This window comes from Chenopodium album, chromosome 15 (assembly GCF_948465745.1).
Source record: "Chenopodium album chromosome 15, dcCheAlbu1.1, whole genome shotgun sequence".
In the NCBI taxonomy this organism is placed as follows: domain Eukaryota; kingdom Viridiplantae; phylum Streptophyta; class Magnoliopsida; order Caryophyllales; family Amaranthaceae; genus Chenopodium; species Chenopodium album.
This window is the reverse complement of record NC_137848.1, coordinates 21,617,083-21,632,866: the sequence shown is the minus strand read 5'-3', so window position 1 is coordinate 21,632,866 and position 15,784 is coordinate 21,617,083. Positions and strand designations below refer to the sequence as shown.

General features: G+C 34.9%; 1 protein-coding gene across 3 annotated transcripts; it reads left to right on the top strand.

Moving 5' to 3' along the window:
• The first annotated feature begins 5,384 nt into the window (after positions 1-5,384).
• Positions 5,385-15,037, top strand: LOC145583052 (leucine--tRNA ligase, cytoplasmic-like). 3 transcript variants are annotated; one of them, XM_081640166.1, is made up of 4 exons: positions 5,385-5,523; positions 6,216-6,301; positions 9,380-9,424; positions 11,637-15,037. In XM_081640166.1, exons 2-4 carry the CDS (start codon positions 6,276-6,278, stop codon positions 14,911-14,913), a joined length of 3,348 nt encoding a protein of 1,115 aa, XP_081496292.1. In that variant the 5' UTR covers positions 5,385-5,523; positions 6,216-6,275; the 3' UTR covers positions 14,914-15,037. The 3 variants fall into 3 exon arrangements, with proteins under 3 accessions (XP_081496292.1, XP_081496293.1, XP_081496294.1); XM_081640167.1 differs by lacking the exon at positions 6,216-6,301 and having other exon boundaries at positions 5,393-5,523; XM_081640168.1 differs by lacking the exons at positions 5,385-5,523; positions 6,216-6,301 and adding an exon at positions 9,195-9,269.
• The last annotated feature ends 747 nt before the right edge of the window (positions 15,038-15,784 follow it).

The following is a 15,784-nucleotide window of genomic DNA, read 5'->3' as shown; positions in this document are numbered from 1 at the left end:
AAACTCAATATTTAAGGACATACCTTGCTTAAGATCTATATACCACTTCAGCAACTGGTAGAAGCTCCCCGATTGTGCGAATTCCGTCAGAATTTCAACCAAAAACCCTAGATTTGCTTATCCAAATTCACCAAATATCAAACTATTCCAAAACGTTAATCGATAATAATTGCTCAATAATTTCGTAAAAATTCATCACGCAATTTTGTTTGTTTCCTACAAATTTTTAATCAATTTGAGAAATCAGGATTTGATAAAGGTTGAACAATGATGAAAGAATTCTGAGAATTTTGGGTTTAATGTCGAGCAAACAGTGATGTAGTTGGCATTTATGAATTTGGGGAGGGAATGAATTAATTCAGGGGTAGTTTAGTCTTTTAGTGTAATTTAGTTAGAAAATGAGTCATTTAGTACTTGGTTAGCCCATTTAATGACAATTAGGCTACTTAAACCAGATTAGTGAAACTTGGGTGCCACTTAAGAGAATCGAAAAAAACATCGTCTTCCATGTAGAAAAATTAGAAGTATGAGGCCACCATGTAGAATTTCCCTTTATTTTTCCCTATTTTTCTGAGATTTTGATTCTCATCCATGGATGAGAATTTTATTTTTAGGTTTTAATAATAATTGAGAAGGTGATTTGGATTCATATCGGTTTAGGGTTTGTCATCAACAGATCAACTCTACAATCAAAACATCAGTGCAGATTGCAAAGGTCTCTACTTGAAAAGATGCAAAGATATCGAAAATCATTGCTCGAGTCAAGTTTGAAGTAGTGGAGTGTGAGCTATGCCTGATATGCAAAATAGTTATTATTTTGATTGTAAAACTTATGTTATTTTCTCTTGAGGTTTACCAATCTTTATTATTATTATTGTAGATGTTGTGTGACTATTTATTAATGATAATATTCTTCTTCCTTGTTAAAAAAAAAAAAGTAAGTAGTAGGATATTTGGAGTATTAAAAATTATACTTCCTCCGTTTTTTTTAGTTGCATCACTTTATAAATTGCAAACTCTTACACAATTTTTGGAGATGAGAGAGATAGAGAGAATAAAAAAGACTCTAAATGCAGGTAACATTTTACCTAAATACAGTATAAGATAAATTTTTTAAAAAGATTATGTACCTATTTTACCCTTATTTTATTTTACTCCTAACTATATAATCATCCCTTTTCCCTACCATCTAATCTGCAAACAACTCATAACGTATTTAACTTTTTACCTCGGTTGTTTTTTTTATATGGATTTATGGACAATGATGAATTGCACTACTACAATTTTTTAAAGTATGTATATCAATAAACTTATACTCAAGGCGAATATTAAATGACACATGTCACTATGTGATAAAAAAATTCCCGCCTTTTTTTTCTTTCCAAATTCTTCTTCTATTATAATTGTTACACTACATCTAAATATATCTAATTCACTATAATGTTTTGTTTCCTACTTTACCAATATATATATACATATACATTCAAGTTAATTACTATTCCAAATCTTCCATATATTTTATATAGCGTAACATTTCCCTCCCAAATTCAATAATAAAACATTTTGCAACAACTTATAGAAAATTTAAGCAAAATATTATTATTAAAATGATATGCATAATATTTGATATAAATTTGTACAAAGTTTATATATATTTTACGGGTATATGTACAACCTAAAATTTATAACGAAGTATTTTTTTTTTCTAAAGAATATTAACCTTTGTCATACTTTTATAAAGAGTAAAAATTCATAAAAAAATTGTTGAAAAACTTGAAATAAAATTGTCTTAATTATAAAATTTGGTAAATATGTGCATTGCACGGGACCATAAACTAGTTTTGTGCTATAGATGAACAGTCGAACAATTAAAATTTATAAAATTACGAGACTTTTACAGGGATTAATATAATGTACCGGTTCGAATTTTCGAGCACTAATGCAATATACTGATTCAAAATTCCGAGGATAAATGCATTGCACTGACGTGGAATTCTAGGGCCTAAACAGTTGGTACCGGCTAGAATTTCCGGGGCCTGATGCTTGGTACCGGCTAGCATTTCCGAGGGCCTATAGAGGGTATCATTTTTAATTTTCGGGACCTAATTAAGGGTACCGATTCAAAATTCCAGGGCTTACCACAAGACACCAGTTCAAAATTTTGGGGTCTAACATAAGGCACCGGATTGGAGTTTCGAGGCCCGATGCAAGGTACCAAAATATATCTTCGGGCCTGATAGATGTTACTGGATTAATTTTTCGAGGCTTAATACATGAGTACATGGTATTGGAATAGACTAAATAGTTATCCTTGAACATTGTTATAGTTGATAAGAATGTTATTTTATTAAACGATACTCCCTCCGTTTCACTTTATTAGTCCCGTATACTATTTTGGGTGTTTTAAAATGATATACCCATATATAATATTTTCTAATATTATTATAGGATGATGAATAATTTTCATAATCCGTGAATATATAATCTAATTGGGTAGGTGTTTAAAGAGAGAAATAATTTTGATTGGTTAATATATGTGCTAGTGGATTGCTGACATGACAAATCTTCCAATCAATATTTATTATAGGTGATTTAATTATAGTCAATTCCTATAAATAAAACAAATAAAACAAGAAAAGACAAAATATTAATTACAAAGTTGCAATCAAATTCCAAATTATTAGGATTCCTCCTTTTTTTTGATTTTAAGTGATTGATTCCAAAGGGGACTAACAAAGTAAAATGGAGGGAGTATTACTTGTTAGTTTTACTTATTGTTGAGTTTTTTTTTTTTCTTTTTTTGTCAAAACTATGGTCAGGATTACTATTTTACACTAGATGAAAACGTTATAACTATCCTGATGTTGGCTATCTTTTCATGATGGACACATAATTTAGTGATAGACAAAATTGTTAGAATGGGTGATAGAAATCAACAAAGATAATGATATGTATTTTGCTATATCCTGCCTTTTCGAAGAGGGAATGGATTGGAGCACGGTCGAGTTTATATTGAATGTGAAAGAAGTGGACCTTATAGGTATAATTTTCCTTCACCTGACAAAAAGAATTCGAAGTTAGAGACAACAGTACAATACTAGAGTACAAAAAGGTATTGTTGTCCTTTCAACTTCTGGGGATTGAACAAGTTGGGGGTAAATGGAAGTTATTGGTTGATGTGAATAAAAGTAAACATAACCACACATTAAGGGAATATAAGCAATGGCATAAACCGACTGCAAAATTGAGTACAAAAGAGCTTGAGAAGGTTGCTCATTTTAAACAAAGTAACATTAAGCCGAAACAAATATTAAAATAAATACCATTAGAAAACCCAGAAATTGTAAGTGGAAGGGGATACATCGACAATGCATTGTAAAAAAATCAAAAGAAAACAAATGGGTGAATTATCTCTTATGCAATATCTTTTCAAATTATTGAAAGATCATGGTATTATCAATGCCTCAATGGCACAGAAAAGAGGATGGAACTCATGCTGTTGAGGATGTCTTATAGTTGCATCCCAAAACTGTTGATCTACTGCAATTGTTCCCTTATGTAATTCTAATAGATGTAACACATCGGACGAACATGTATGGTGTTCCCTTGTTAGAGGTGATTGAACTGGAAAAAAAATATTCATGTTGCATTTGGTTTCAGGATCGGAGAAATGAAAAAACTACAAGTTTCTTATGGGTGATGCAAAGAGTAAAGGAATTATTTAGATTTGAGAATAACCCTAAAGTAATTTAGGTGTCTAGATCGGGTTCGATGAGGTTGAGGCGAATCGAATTTGTTACAATTTTGAATTATACTTTAGAGGTATCAAAACGACACCGACCCAATTCGAATAATATTTGATTTAGATTTCGATTTGCATGAACATAATAATTTAACATGATACTATATTACTCTAAAAATTGACCAGACACAATGGACACCTCTAGCTATATTACAAAAGATGAATCTAAGTCTAAGGGCCTGTTCTCATTGATTGAACTGAATTGAACTTATTATTATTATTATTATTAAATGTTATTGTTATTATTATTATTATTAAATGTTATTGTTATTATTATTATTATTATTATTATTATTATTATTATTATTATTATTGTCGTTGTTGTAATAAGAGTTTAAAAGAATGAAATTTGGCTTTATATCATTAGCAATATCATTATACATAAACTGAACTGAATTTATTAGATCTGAACTGAAATGAAAATAAACGTATGAGAACATGCCCTAATTTTGTTCAAATCGGTTAAGATCGAATCAATTGGGTCAGTTGATAAACCTAACAAAAACATACGGAAAAAAACGACTATTTCACCAAATGCCACCGAGCACTTTAAAAATTCACCAAATGCCATCAGACTTTTCAGAATTCACCAAATGCCACCCAGTTTTTTAAAAATTCACTGAGTGCCATTAATGACCAACGCCCGTTAACTCCGTTAGTCATTAGGGGTTAATCATGACACATGTCATGATATAATTGGACCATTTATCTTAATTCATAAAAATTAAAAAAGAAAAACAAAAAATTAAAAAAAAACAAAAAATAAAAAATAAAACCCCAAAATTTTGCCAGCCACCCCCACCACCGCCAAACCCTAGCCCCTCCCCTTATCTCGTCGGAAAACGGCCGGCCACCACCTTAACCACCAAAAATCGGCTGGCCGGCCCTTTAGCGCCCACCTGACCCATCGCCGACCCCCAAAACCACCCACGCTACCCGCCTCGACCCCAAAAACCACCAGTAAAAACGCCCCTCCTCCCTTTCCCCACCCTCGAAAACGGTGGTTTCGACGGTGGGAGAAGGGAGGAGGGGCGTTTTTACAGGTGGTTTTTGGATCGGGGCGGCTGTGTGGGTGGTTTTTGGGGTGGGTGATGCTCGTGTTTGTGGTTTTATGGGGTCAGGGCAGTTTGGGTGGGAGGTTTTGGGGGTCGGCGGTGGGTCAGGTGGGGAGCTAAAGGGCCGGCCGGCCGATTGTTGGTGGTTAAGGTGGTGACCGGCCGTTTTCCGGCGAGATAAGGGGAAGGGCTAGGGTTTGGCGGTGGTAGGGGTGGCTGGGAAAATTTTGGGTTTTTTAATTTTTTAATTTTTTGTATTTTTTTTAATTTTTTAATTTTTTAGTTTTTTTTTTAAATTTTTTTTGTTTTTTTTTTAAATTTTTATGAATTAAGATAAATGGTCCAATCATATCATGACATGTGTCATGATTAAACCCTAATGACTAACGGAGTTAATGGCCGTTGGTCATTAATGACACCCGGTGAATTTTTAAAAAATTGGGTGGCATTTGGCGAATTCTGAAAAGTCCGATGGCATTTGGTGAATTTTTAAAGTGCTTAATGGCATTTGGTGAAATAGTCGGAAAAAAAAAAAAAAAAAAAACACACACACACACAGAATTAGGTCTGCCTCTTTCCCTCTCAGTTTCCAATTGACGCGCACTCCACTTCCTCCATTGAGGCCATCTTCTGATATCTCTATCTTCCATTGAAGCAGCTTCTGAGGTAAGATATTGTTTCCTCTAGTAATTATCGAATTTCTATTTCACAATCTAGGTTTTATCGTTAATTTTGATTCTCACTATACTCAATTAAAGGTTCTGCTAAACTCGATTATTGAACTATTGTTTGTAATTACTAAACGAGAAGAAAATTATGAGTTTAATTTGATATTTGAATCAGATTTTCTGGATTGAACTATGAAATTGGACCTGAGCCTAATTTGATAATCGAATCGAATCAAATTTGGCTGCTAATGTGTTGCAGAACCCTTTAATGTTAAGATCGAACTATGAAAATTGAAATTTATTATTTTAGATTTTCAATCCATATGTCTAGGTGCTGCAATAAGCACTTTTATTATGGTTAGTATTTCTAGTCAAAGTTTTTATAATGGCTGATTCTGGGGTTTGTACTTTGTAGTAAAGTAGACTTGTAGTTTGTTTGCCCTAAAATGCATCTTTTAAGTGTAAAATGTTCACCTTCAAGATTCCTGCTGCTCTAAGAAGCAGTAATTTGCGAGTGGTTATATTCTACTCTGATTCGAGTTTTAGTGGAGAGACGGGGATGAAAACGAACAAAAATTATGTGGAGGGCCATAAGCGGACAGGGGAGAAAGAGAGAATTAAGCATAGAGATATGAAAAACTAACTCGTATCACCGGTGTTTGTTTAACTAAGAATAGCTTTGATTTGCAGACCACAATTTCTTGGTGGCGGTATAAGGATGGTGAAGTCTCAATCTTCCAGAAACAGCTAATGACTTTAGGGTTTTACTCTTCCCGGTAAAGTACCCATCATCTTCTTCCTGCTCACCTTCATTTTCTCACCTCTCAATTCTTTCATCTCTCTGAATTCCAGACATTTTCTATGGTATAATTCAGCTTAGTAGGTTTTTTATTGCAATGTCTTTGCATTGATAGCTGATATTGAACCTATAAGTTCTGAATGTGTAGTATATTATTTAGACTTTAATAGGTTCAATTTGGCTTAGTAGGTTATTTAGTTTGGTTTTTGACATCGTGTGCATTGAGCCACTGATCATTGATTGTTGGTATCGGAGAGTGTGTGTGTGTGTGTTTTTTTTATTTTATTTTATTTTTATTTTGTTTTGTTTTGTTTTGTTTTTTTTTATTTTTTATTTTTTTTTTTAAAAAAAAATCTCCCACGAGGAATGATTGGAAAAAACTTAACACTTTTATTCAAAACTATTTTATGTGAAAAGTCTTTATTATTATTATTATCATTATTAATATTATTATAATTTTTTTACCCTTCTTTTTATTCCTTCTCTCCGCCATCCCAATTTTGTATGACTTTTTTTTCCCTCCCTTCACCCACTTTCAAATATAATACTTCTTCTATTTTTTTTAAGGTGATTAACATTCTTACAAAGGTATTTGATGCAACACCACAACATTTCTAATTTACCTTATTTAGTAACTTTAGTGAACCAATATTACAATTTTTCCCTTACTGAATACCTCATCAGTTAGCAGTCTTAGCACTTACAATCAATTAATTTAACTAAACTCATTTGGTTACCCAACTTATCAAATCAATCTTTTGACTTATATACCCACAACTAGGCGTGAGCATGACTGGGTAGGCGGGTACCTTGTCAAAATTTTGGAATAGGAACTAGAATCTGTTGCAAAAGGTTCCTCTAAATGGGAACTGAAACCTGTTCCTGAAAATGAGATGTGTACGCTTGTCTTATAGTAATATACAACAAATTTTTGCAAAATTATTTTTAAAAGTTCTTGATGCTCACAAAGTCACAACGCTTACAAGCTCACAAGAACAATAAACCAATTGTAGTTGTCTAGCAAATCTAATACAAGTACTCTCACTGTTCCTAAAAATTGACACGGTTTTGTTTTTTAATTTTATTTGTTTGATTGTAATTATGGGGATAATAAGTTCGTTTTGTTGGTTCATCATTATGTTTTGCTAAGATCAATATTGATCATTTGGTTAATACGAAATAAGCCTAATGCCAACTAAATGGATTGTATGAGGTCATGCGTTACATTATTGGATAGAACAAAGGAAACCAAACCCATAGCATGGGTATGGGCTTGATGTTGGCCGGTCAAAAGGAGTGAGGATAGGGAGTGTACTTGCCTTAATTAGTATTATTTGATTATATAATTAGGGTTTTGGGAAAATGAAAGATATACGTAATATTTTCCTAAAGGAAAAAAAATTTCAATTTCATTCTCTCTCTTTCTTACATATTTTCTCCTTTCTCCATTGAAGAGGAGATTGATTTGCCCCGCCCAACTAGAATTGGTGGAGGTTTGATTCACACTTGTGGACCAGTTGTAGAGGGGCTTCGATTACAGCCCTATGATCAATAGCTAAGTATATGCGTTCTTGATTTCTTCTAGGAGATTAGAGCCACAATTAAAGCCTCTCTACGATTCGTCTGTTAGTGTAAATCGGACCTCCACTAATGCTAGTTGTACGAGAGAAATCAATCTTCTCATCAATAAAGAAAACAATCGGCTATGTGAGAGAGAGAGGGGAATGAAAATGTATGTTGTTTTCTTTTGGGGAAATGTTACATGTATCTTTCTTTTTCCCAAACCCCTAATTATATAATCACATAATTAGGAGTACACTCCCTTTCCTCACTTTCCTTTGGCTGGTTGAGAGTGTAATGTGTGACTTCGTAGGATCCATTTAGTTGATATTGGATTTATTTCGTATCATCCTAATGATCAAATATTGTTCTCTAGCAAGAGTGCAAGACATAATGACGACCTAATGAAACTAATTTATTACCTCCTATATTATATTTAATAATTGCACTAGTCGAGGATATAATTCCTCCAACCATTTTCACTACTAAATCACAACACTTTTGTCACCTAGACTTGTAGATTTTTGTGAGTATCTGTGTTGCAAATCTTGCAATGACACGAACTTGATGTGGGATTTGATCCTAGTCTTCCTACACTGCACCTCAAAGCTCAAAATATGGAAACCCTAGATCTAAAGATTTGAACAGCAATTCTTGATGATAAGTTTTAATATTGTGTCTTTTCGGAGTGAGGTGATTCCAGCAGGCCGTGGCAGAGTTAACATCTGAGCCAATGGTCTTTAGTGGTTGGAGAAGTGCATACCATGCATACCACAACAGGGAAAACAAAGCATGTTCTGATGGAGGAGAATGAGAAAAAAGAGAATGGTCGGATGTGTGGGGCTGAGGAAAGAGAAAAATATGTGGCAATGTAATCAAGTCTATAAGATACATTTCTCACATGACATTTAACAAAAAGTACTTTTTCCACTTTTATTTTCGTTTTTTTTTTCTTCTACTCTTATAATACTTTTCATTTTTCTTATCTCTATAAAATTAAACAAAAAATGAATAATTCTTTTGAATTTTCTTACAAAAAAGTAAAATTAAAATAAAAAGATTAGATATTTAATTCCAGACTTTTGAAAAAAATTCTCAAAAATAAAATTTTATGTTTTATAGTATTGTTGTGTACTTGTGTCTCTGTACCTGTGTCCAAATTCTGGGCAGTGGGGTGATGGGGTTTGTCTGTTCGAATTACTCAAAAAGTAATATCTCTATTTTGCTTTTCCCTTACTAACATGGGCAACGAAGCATTAAACTATTTTTTGTTGTTTGCGTAATCCCCATGTCATTCCTATATTTTGCATCTGAGAAAATAGGAGGAAGGGTAAATCAAACAGCTGTACTTATTCTCTGTGAAGTATAATCTTGGATTGGAAGAAGTATGTACTTTCCTAAAATCTTTTTAAAAGATTGTCCCTCCCCCATTTGGTGTTTTTATTTTTTAATTTTATTTGTTTCATTGTAATTTGTTGAATGTATGATCTTTCAGGTATTGCTTGAGAAATTTGATTAGCAGACTTCAATTCTCTCAAAGGTGAACATGTTTCTTTTCAATTTGGATAATAAATCAATTCTAGTTCCATTTTTTCAATTGTCCTTTTTGATTGGGGTTTTTATTTATTTATTTTCCCGTTAACCGTTTTTCAGAATTCAATTTCTAATGAAAATGATCCACATTTATCTTTGAGTTCCTCTATTTATTGCCATATGGGTATCCTATAATCTTTATAAATAACCAATGTTTTTGAAGGTTATTAACATTTACTATTTGCAAGGCAATAGGAGAGAGTGTTGATTTGGTGAGTGGGTGTAAGTAAAAAGGTTGGTAAAGTAAGAGATTGAGTGTATGAAAAGGTGGTTGGGTGCGATAGAAATGTGGATAAAGTAGAAGAGTGAGTGAAAAGGTATCAATTTTGTGGAGCAAGAGGTGTAAGGTAGTAAATAGAGTTTTTCCAAAATGGAAAAAAGTGAAAGTGCTAAGAACCTTTAGAAACGGACAAAAACAGAAAATGTTGAGAACTTTAATAAACGGAGATTTATTTGTTTCAGTCGTCGAGCCAAGTGATATTATGTAGCATTATTTTTTCATTTTTGCATTAAACCCTGTACTTTGCATGGTGACCTTTGCTTTTATTTGGATCCATCTCACTGATTGCATCCCTCAAGTCAAATGAGTTGGATGCTTAATTAAGTCTACACATGTGTATTCTTTTGGCCTGTTGATTTTCTCATGTGCACTGGCATTGAATATCTGATTTTTTTGAGGTTTGTGATGTCAAAGAAAGTCATGCACATTTGATAACATGACTATTCTATTACACTTTCAGTTAAGCATAATGTTTGTTTGTGTGGTTACTAACTTTGTATTAGATGTAGTGACGTTTAATTGGTTTCGTTTTTTTTTTTTTTTTTTTTTTTTTTTTTTTTTTTTTTAATTTATATATTTTTTTTGAAACAAAGCCCCAAAGGGCAACTAGCTTTCATTCATAGAAATATCATGATCCAACAGAGGTACATTACTAGTTGGGAAATTTGACAGCCAGACATATCTGCCAACATCCCAAGGCCTACAATGGGCAAGTTCATTAGCAACCTTATTCCCATTTCTATGAACAAAACTCCAAGAAACAACATCAAAAAGACTAGTAACATGATAGATATCATCGAAACTTATATGAAGGGAGCTATTCCCTCTCTCCCGTGATGAAAGCGCATTAATCAGACCCTGGCAGTCACTCTCAATCTCAACACAACGAAAGCGATATTCTGCAGCAGCCTTGAGTCCCAGCAATGTGGTGATATAGATCAAGAGTTTTTGTTAAAAAAATTGTAGATCAAGATTGTGCTTCTGATACTTTATCTGGGGATAATCCTTATTCTGTAACTCTTCCATCTTTACCTTAGGTAGTTTATAATCCAAGTCATCTAACTTAAGATACCTATATCTATGTTTCTACAATTTTTAACGAGCTTTCAGAATCTTGCATGTTTTCTAATTAATGGCAGTGAACAATCTGAACATTATTAAGTGTGAAGTCCTCTATTCTGCTGCTCGTTACTGTATAATATTGATCTGTTTCTTTATGCTGTGCATGTTGACTGTGGTTCTATCTACTTTGATATAGTGATATCTTTGATTCCCTTTGTTTGCAAATACACATCTTTGTTTCTATGCATTTCAAACTTGAGCCCTCCACTGGTTTCATGTGTACTGAAATTCCTTGACTTACACTATGAATTTATTGTTGTTATGTACATTCAAAAGAGTAAAAATAATCTTTCCTTGTGCTATTTTGAAGTAAGTTTCTTAACATGCCCTCAGAAAAAAAAAATAAAAAAATAAAAAATAATGAGAGAGAGTTCTGTAACATAGAATTTGAGAAAAAAAATTACGTCCAATTATGACCACAAGAAACAAATGACCCTTCTTGTAGGAGGGAGAATATTTACGTTGTACAGCTTGTCAGTGCATATTTTTTATACAGGATATTTCATTGTCCCAAATAATCTTACGATCACGTACTATTTCACATTAAATAGTTTTGCCAAGTGGTCAATCTAGACATTGTTGTTGCTTTAGCAATTTTTCAGCTTGGACAGGTACATTAAATAGTTTTGTTGTAGGTTTATGGTGTTTAATTGATGTAGCTCATATGAGATGGCAATAGCATTTCCCAAATCCATTAATATCTATTCCACTGCTACTAAAGTTGTTCTTTTTTAATTTTACATCTTTTTTTGAACAGTTTCTGCAAGACTTCTTCAAACATGGCTGAGGGTGGTAAAAGCTTTGTTCGGAGGGATCGTCTGCTTGATATTGAGTCAAAGGTCCATATGTGGTGGGACCAAAATAATGTATTTGTAGCTGAGCCTGGTGAGAAGCCTCCTGGAGATGGAGAGAAATTTTTTGGGAACTTTCCATTTCCATATATGAATGGATATTTGCATCTTGGACATGCATTTTCAATTTCCAAGGTAGAATTTGCTGCAGCTTACCACAGATTGAGAGGAGCCAATGTACTCTTTCCTTTTGGTTTCCACTGCACCGGCATGCCCATCAAGGCTGCAGCGGATAAACTTAAAAGAGAAATTCAACTGTTTGGAGATCCACCTGAGTTTCCTTCAGCAGCGGAGGAAGAAGTTAGCCAGGCATCAGAACAAGAGGATGCAAATGCAGGATCACAGCCATTTAGGGGTAAGAAGTCAAAGGTTGCAGCCAAAACTGGCACAAGTCTGTATCAGTGGGAAATCATGCGAAGTTTTGGCCTTTCTGATGAAGAGATCTCAAAGTTTCAGGATCCATATGAATGGCTGACCTATTTTCCGCCCTTGGCAGTTGAAGACCTTAAAGCTTTTGGCTTGGGTGTTGACTGGAGGCGCTCTTTTGTCACCACAGATATTAATCCATACTTTGATTCTTTTGTGAGGTGGCAAATGAGGAAGCTCAAAGCAGCTGGTAAGATTGTGAAAGATAAAAGATATGCTATCTTTTCTCCACTAGATGGACAGCCATGTGCAGACCATGACAGGGCTTCTGGTGAAGGGGTCCAGCCCCAAGAATACACAATAATAAAGATGGAAGTTGTTTCACCGTTTCCTGCAAAATTGAGCGCTTTAGAGGGGAGGAAAGTATATCTGGCTGCTGCAACATTGAGGCCAGAGACCATGTATGGTCAAACAAATGCGTGGGTATTGCCTGAAGGTAAATATGGGGCCTTTGAAATTAATGAGACTGACGTTTATGTAGTCACTGAGAGGGCAGCTCTTAATCTTGCATATCAGAACTACTCAAGGGTCCCAGAGAAGCCAACATGCTTGGTAGAGCTTACTGGTCATGACTTGATTGGTTTGCCTTTGAAATCTCCGCTTGCTCAAAATGAGATCATTTACACACTTCCCATGCTAACTATCTTGACAGATAAAGGAACTGGGATAGTAACCAGTGTCCCTAGTGATGCCCCTGATGACTATATGGCCCTGCATGACTTAAAGGCAAAATCAGCTCTGCGGGCGAAATTTGGTGTAAAAGATGAATGGATACTTCCTTTTGAGATCATACCCATTATTGATATCCCTGAATTCGGTGATAAACCGGCTGAGAAGATCTGCACTGATTTGAAGATCAAGAGCCAAAACGAAAAGGACAAGCTCGCAGAAGCGAAGCGATTAACTTATTTGAAGGGTTTCACTGAAGGGACAATGCTTGTTGGTGAATTTGCTGGGGAGAAGGTCCAGGATGCCAAGCCAAAAGTCAGACGTAAGCTTTTAGAAGCAGGTGAAGCCATTATGTATAGTGAGCCTGAGAAAAAGGTCATGTCTAGATCAGGCGACGAATGTGTCGTGGCTTTGACAGACCAGTGGTACATCACATATGGTGAGCCTGAATGGAAGGAGCTAGCCAAGGAGTGCTTGGATAACATGAATTGCTACTCGGACGAGACACGTCATGGTTTTGAACACACCTTGAGTTGGCTAAATCAATGGGCCTGCTCAAGGTCATTTGGCCTTGGGACTCGTATCCCTTGGGACGAGCAGTACCTTGTGGAGTCCCTCTCTGATTCAACTATATACATGGCTTATTATACTGTTGTTCATTTTCTGCAAAATGGAGAAATGTATGGATCTAATACCAGTTTGATAAAGCCGGAACAAATGTCTGATGATGTCTGGGATTTCCTGTTTTGTGGTGGTCCGTATCCAGATTCATCAGATATTGATTCAAATGTGCTTAACTCAATGAATCAGGAGTTTGAATATTGGTATCCTTTTGATCTTCGTGTGTCTGGCAAAGACCTTATCCAGAACCATCTGACATTTAGTATCTATAATCACACAGCACTAATGGACAAGCGTCACTGGCCTCGTGGGTTCAGATGCAATGGACACATTTTACTGAATGCTGAGAAGATGTCCAAGTCCACTGGGAACTTCAGGACTCTGCGCCAGGCCATCGAAGAGTTCTCCGCAGATGCCACACGTTTTGCTCTTGCTGATGCTGGTGATGGTGTTGATGATGCAAATTTTGTATTTGAAACTGCAAATGCAGCGATTTTGCGTCTCACAAAAGAGATCGCATGGATGGAAGAAATTCTTGCTGCTGATGAAGCTCTTAGATCGGGTGAGCCTTCTTCTTATGCTGACCGGGTGTTCGAAAATGAGATTAATCTTGCAATAAAGCTGACTGAGCAAAACTACCAGAACTATATGTTCCGAGATGCTCTTAAGACTGGGTTTTATGACTTGCAAGCTGCTAGGGATGAATATAGGTTCTCTTGTGGGGCTGGTGGCATGAACAGGGCGTTAGTGCAGCGTTTTATGGATATTCAGACACGACTTATTACCCCTATCTGCCCACATTATGGGGAGTATGTTTGGAGAGAACTTTTGAAGAAGGAAGGCTTTGTAATAAAAGCTGGCTGGCCTGTTGCTGAGGCACCTGATTTAGCCCTTAAGAGTGCCAACAAATATTTGCAGGATTCGATAGTGCTAATGAGAAAGCTCCTCCAGAAGCAAATTATGGGTTCAAAGAAGGGTGGCAAGAAAGGAGCCCCTGTTCAACAGCTTACAGAAGACAAGCAATTAACTGGTTTAATTTATGTAAACGAAACATATGATGGCTGGAAGGAAGAGTGCTTGAAAATACTTCAAAGAAAATTTGATTCAAGAGCTTGCACCTTTGCTCCAGACAGTGAAATTATGGCAGCACTGCAGACGAGTGAGATTGGGAAGGCTTCCAATTTCAAGCAAATCCAGAAGCAATGCATGCCATTCTTGAGGTTCAAGAAGGATGAAACTCTTGCTCTAGGCCCCCAAGCCTTGGAGTTGAAGCTTCCTTTTGGTGAGATGAAGGTCCTTTCAGAGAATTTGAATTTGATCAAGAGGCAGCTTGCACTCGAGCAGGTGGAGATTCTGTCGTATCAAGATGAGGATGCTTGTGCCAAGGCTGGACCTCTTACATCTGTTCTAAAACAAAATCCTCCATCTCCTGGTAATCCTACTGCCATCTTCTTGACAAACTTATGAAGCTGAATTTTCTGTGGTTTTTGTTTAGGCATTTTTGTTACGAATTTTGACTTTATCTGCTGTATTAAATTCTTGAAAGCGCATTGTTTTATCTTGAGTTCTTATGAAGTTTAGTTTAGTTCCAGTGACTGAACTTGCCTTTATTCTTACATGGATTCTGAGTTGCCATATATGCTTTTGATTCCATCATTTATAGTTTACACCAGTTTTCATTTTTGTCAAGCATATGGTACATATTTACTTCAGCTGTCTTTCAACTTAGGTCATGGTGTAATTATAATCTCCGAGTGTCACAGCACATCTCAAGCTCACGGTGCTGCAAGATTAATTAGGAAACATATTTATGAAATGCCGCAAAACTTATAAAAGCAAATTTAAATGTGAGAAAAACAAGCAGTTCTTTACTAAGATCCTAAGAGAAATAGTCCAACATTTGGCTTTAAAATTACAAGCTAAGAGACGCACACAATGCTTGCGTGTGCAATATAAGTGATCTATCAAGCTCGATTTTTTTTTTTCACAATATTATCTCCTTAATTCTAATTAAAAAAATATTAGTGGGTTTAAACATTGTTGATAAAATATAATAAAAAAATATGATGATGTTATGTAGGCTAAATATAAAAATTTATCTTTCCTAAAAACAAATTTTAAAAAAGAAAAGATTTTTTTTAAGTTTTACCAAGATGATGGTTTTTTTTTTTTTTTTTTTTTTTTTAAAGATGGTAGTTCTTTTTAATTTTTTTCTAAAAAAAGAAAAAGCTGTAAGGGGTATTTTGGGAAAGTGAAATTTATCATCCAAAACCCCCTTTCACTTTATATATAGGATATATCCACTTAGGAAGAGTTGCATTTGCTTCCTAATTATCTG

Bases quoted from the DNA above. Each gene is read 5' to 3' on its own strand.
- LOC145583052 (XM_081640166.1), top strand. From the start codon at position 6,276: ATGACTTTAGGGTTTTACTCTTCCCG. The intron at 6,302-9,379 runs GTAAAGTACCCA...ATGATCTTTCAG, and splicing joins TTAGGGTTTTACTCTTCCCG to GTATTGCTTGAGAAATTTGA. The intron at 9,425-11,636 runs GTGAACATGTTT...TTTTTTGAACAG, and splicing joins AGACTTCAATTCTCTCAAAG to TTTCTGCAAGACTTCTTCAA.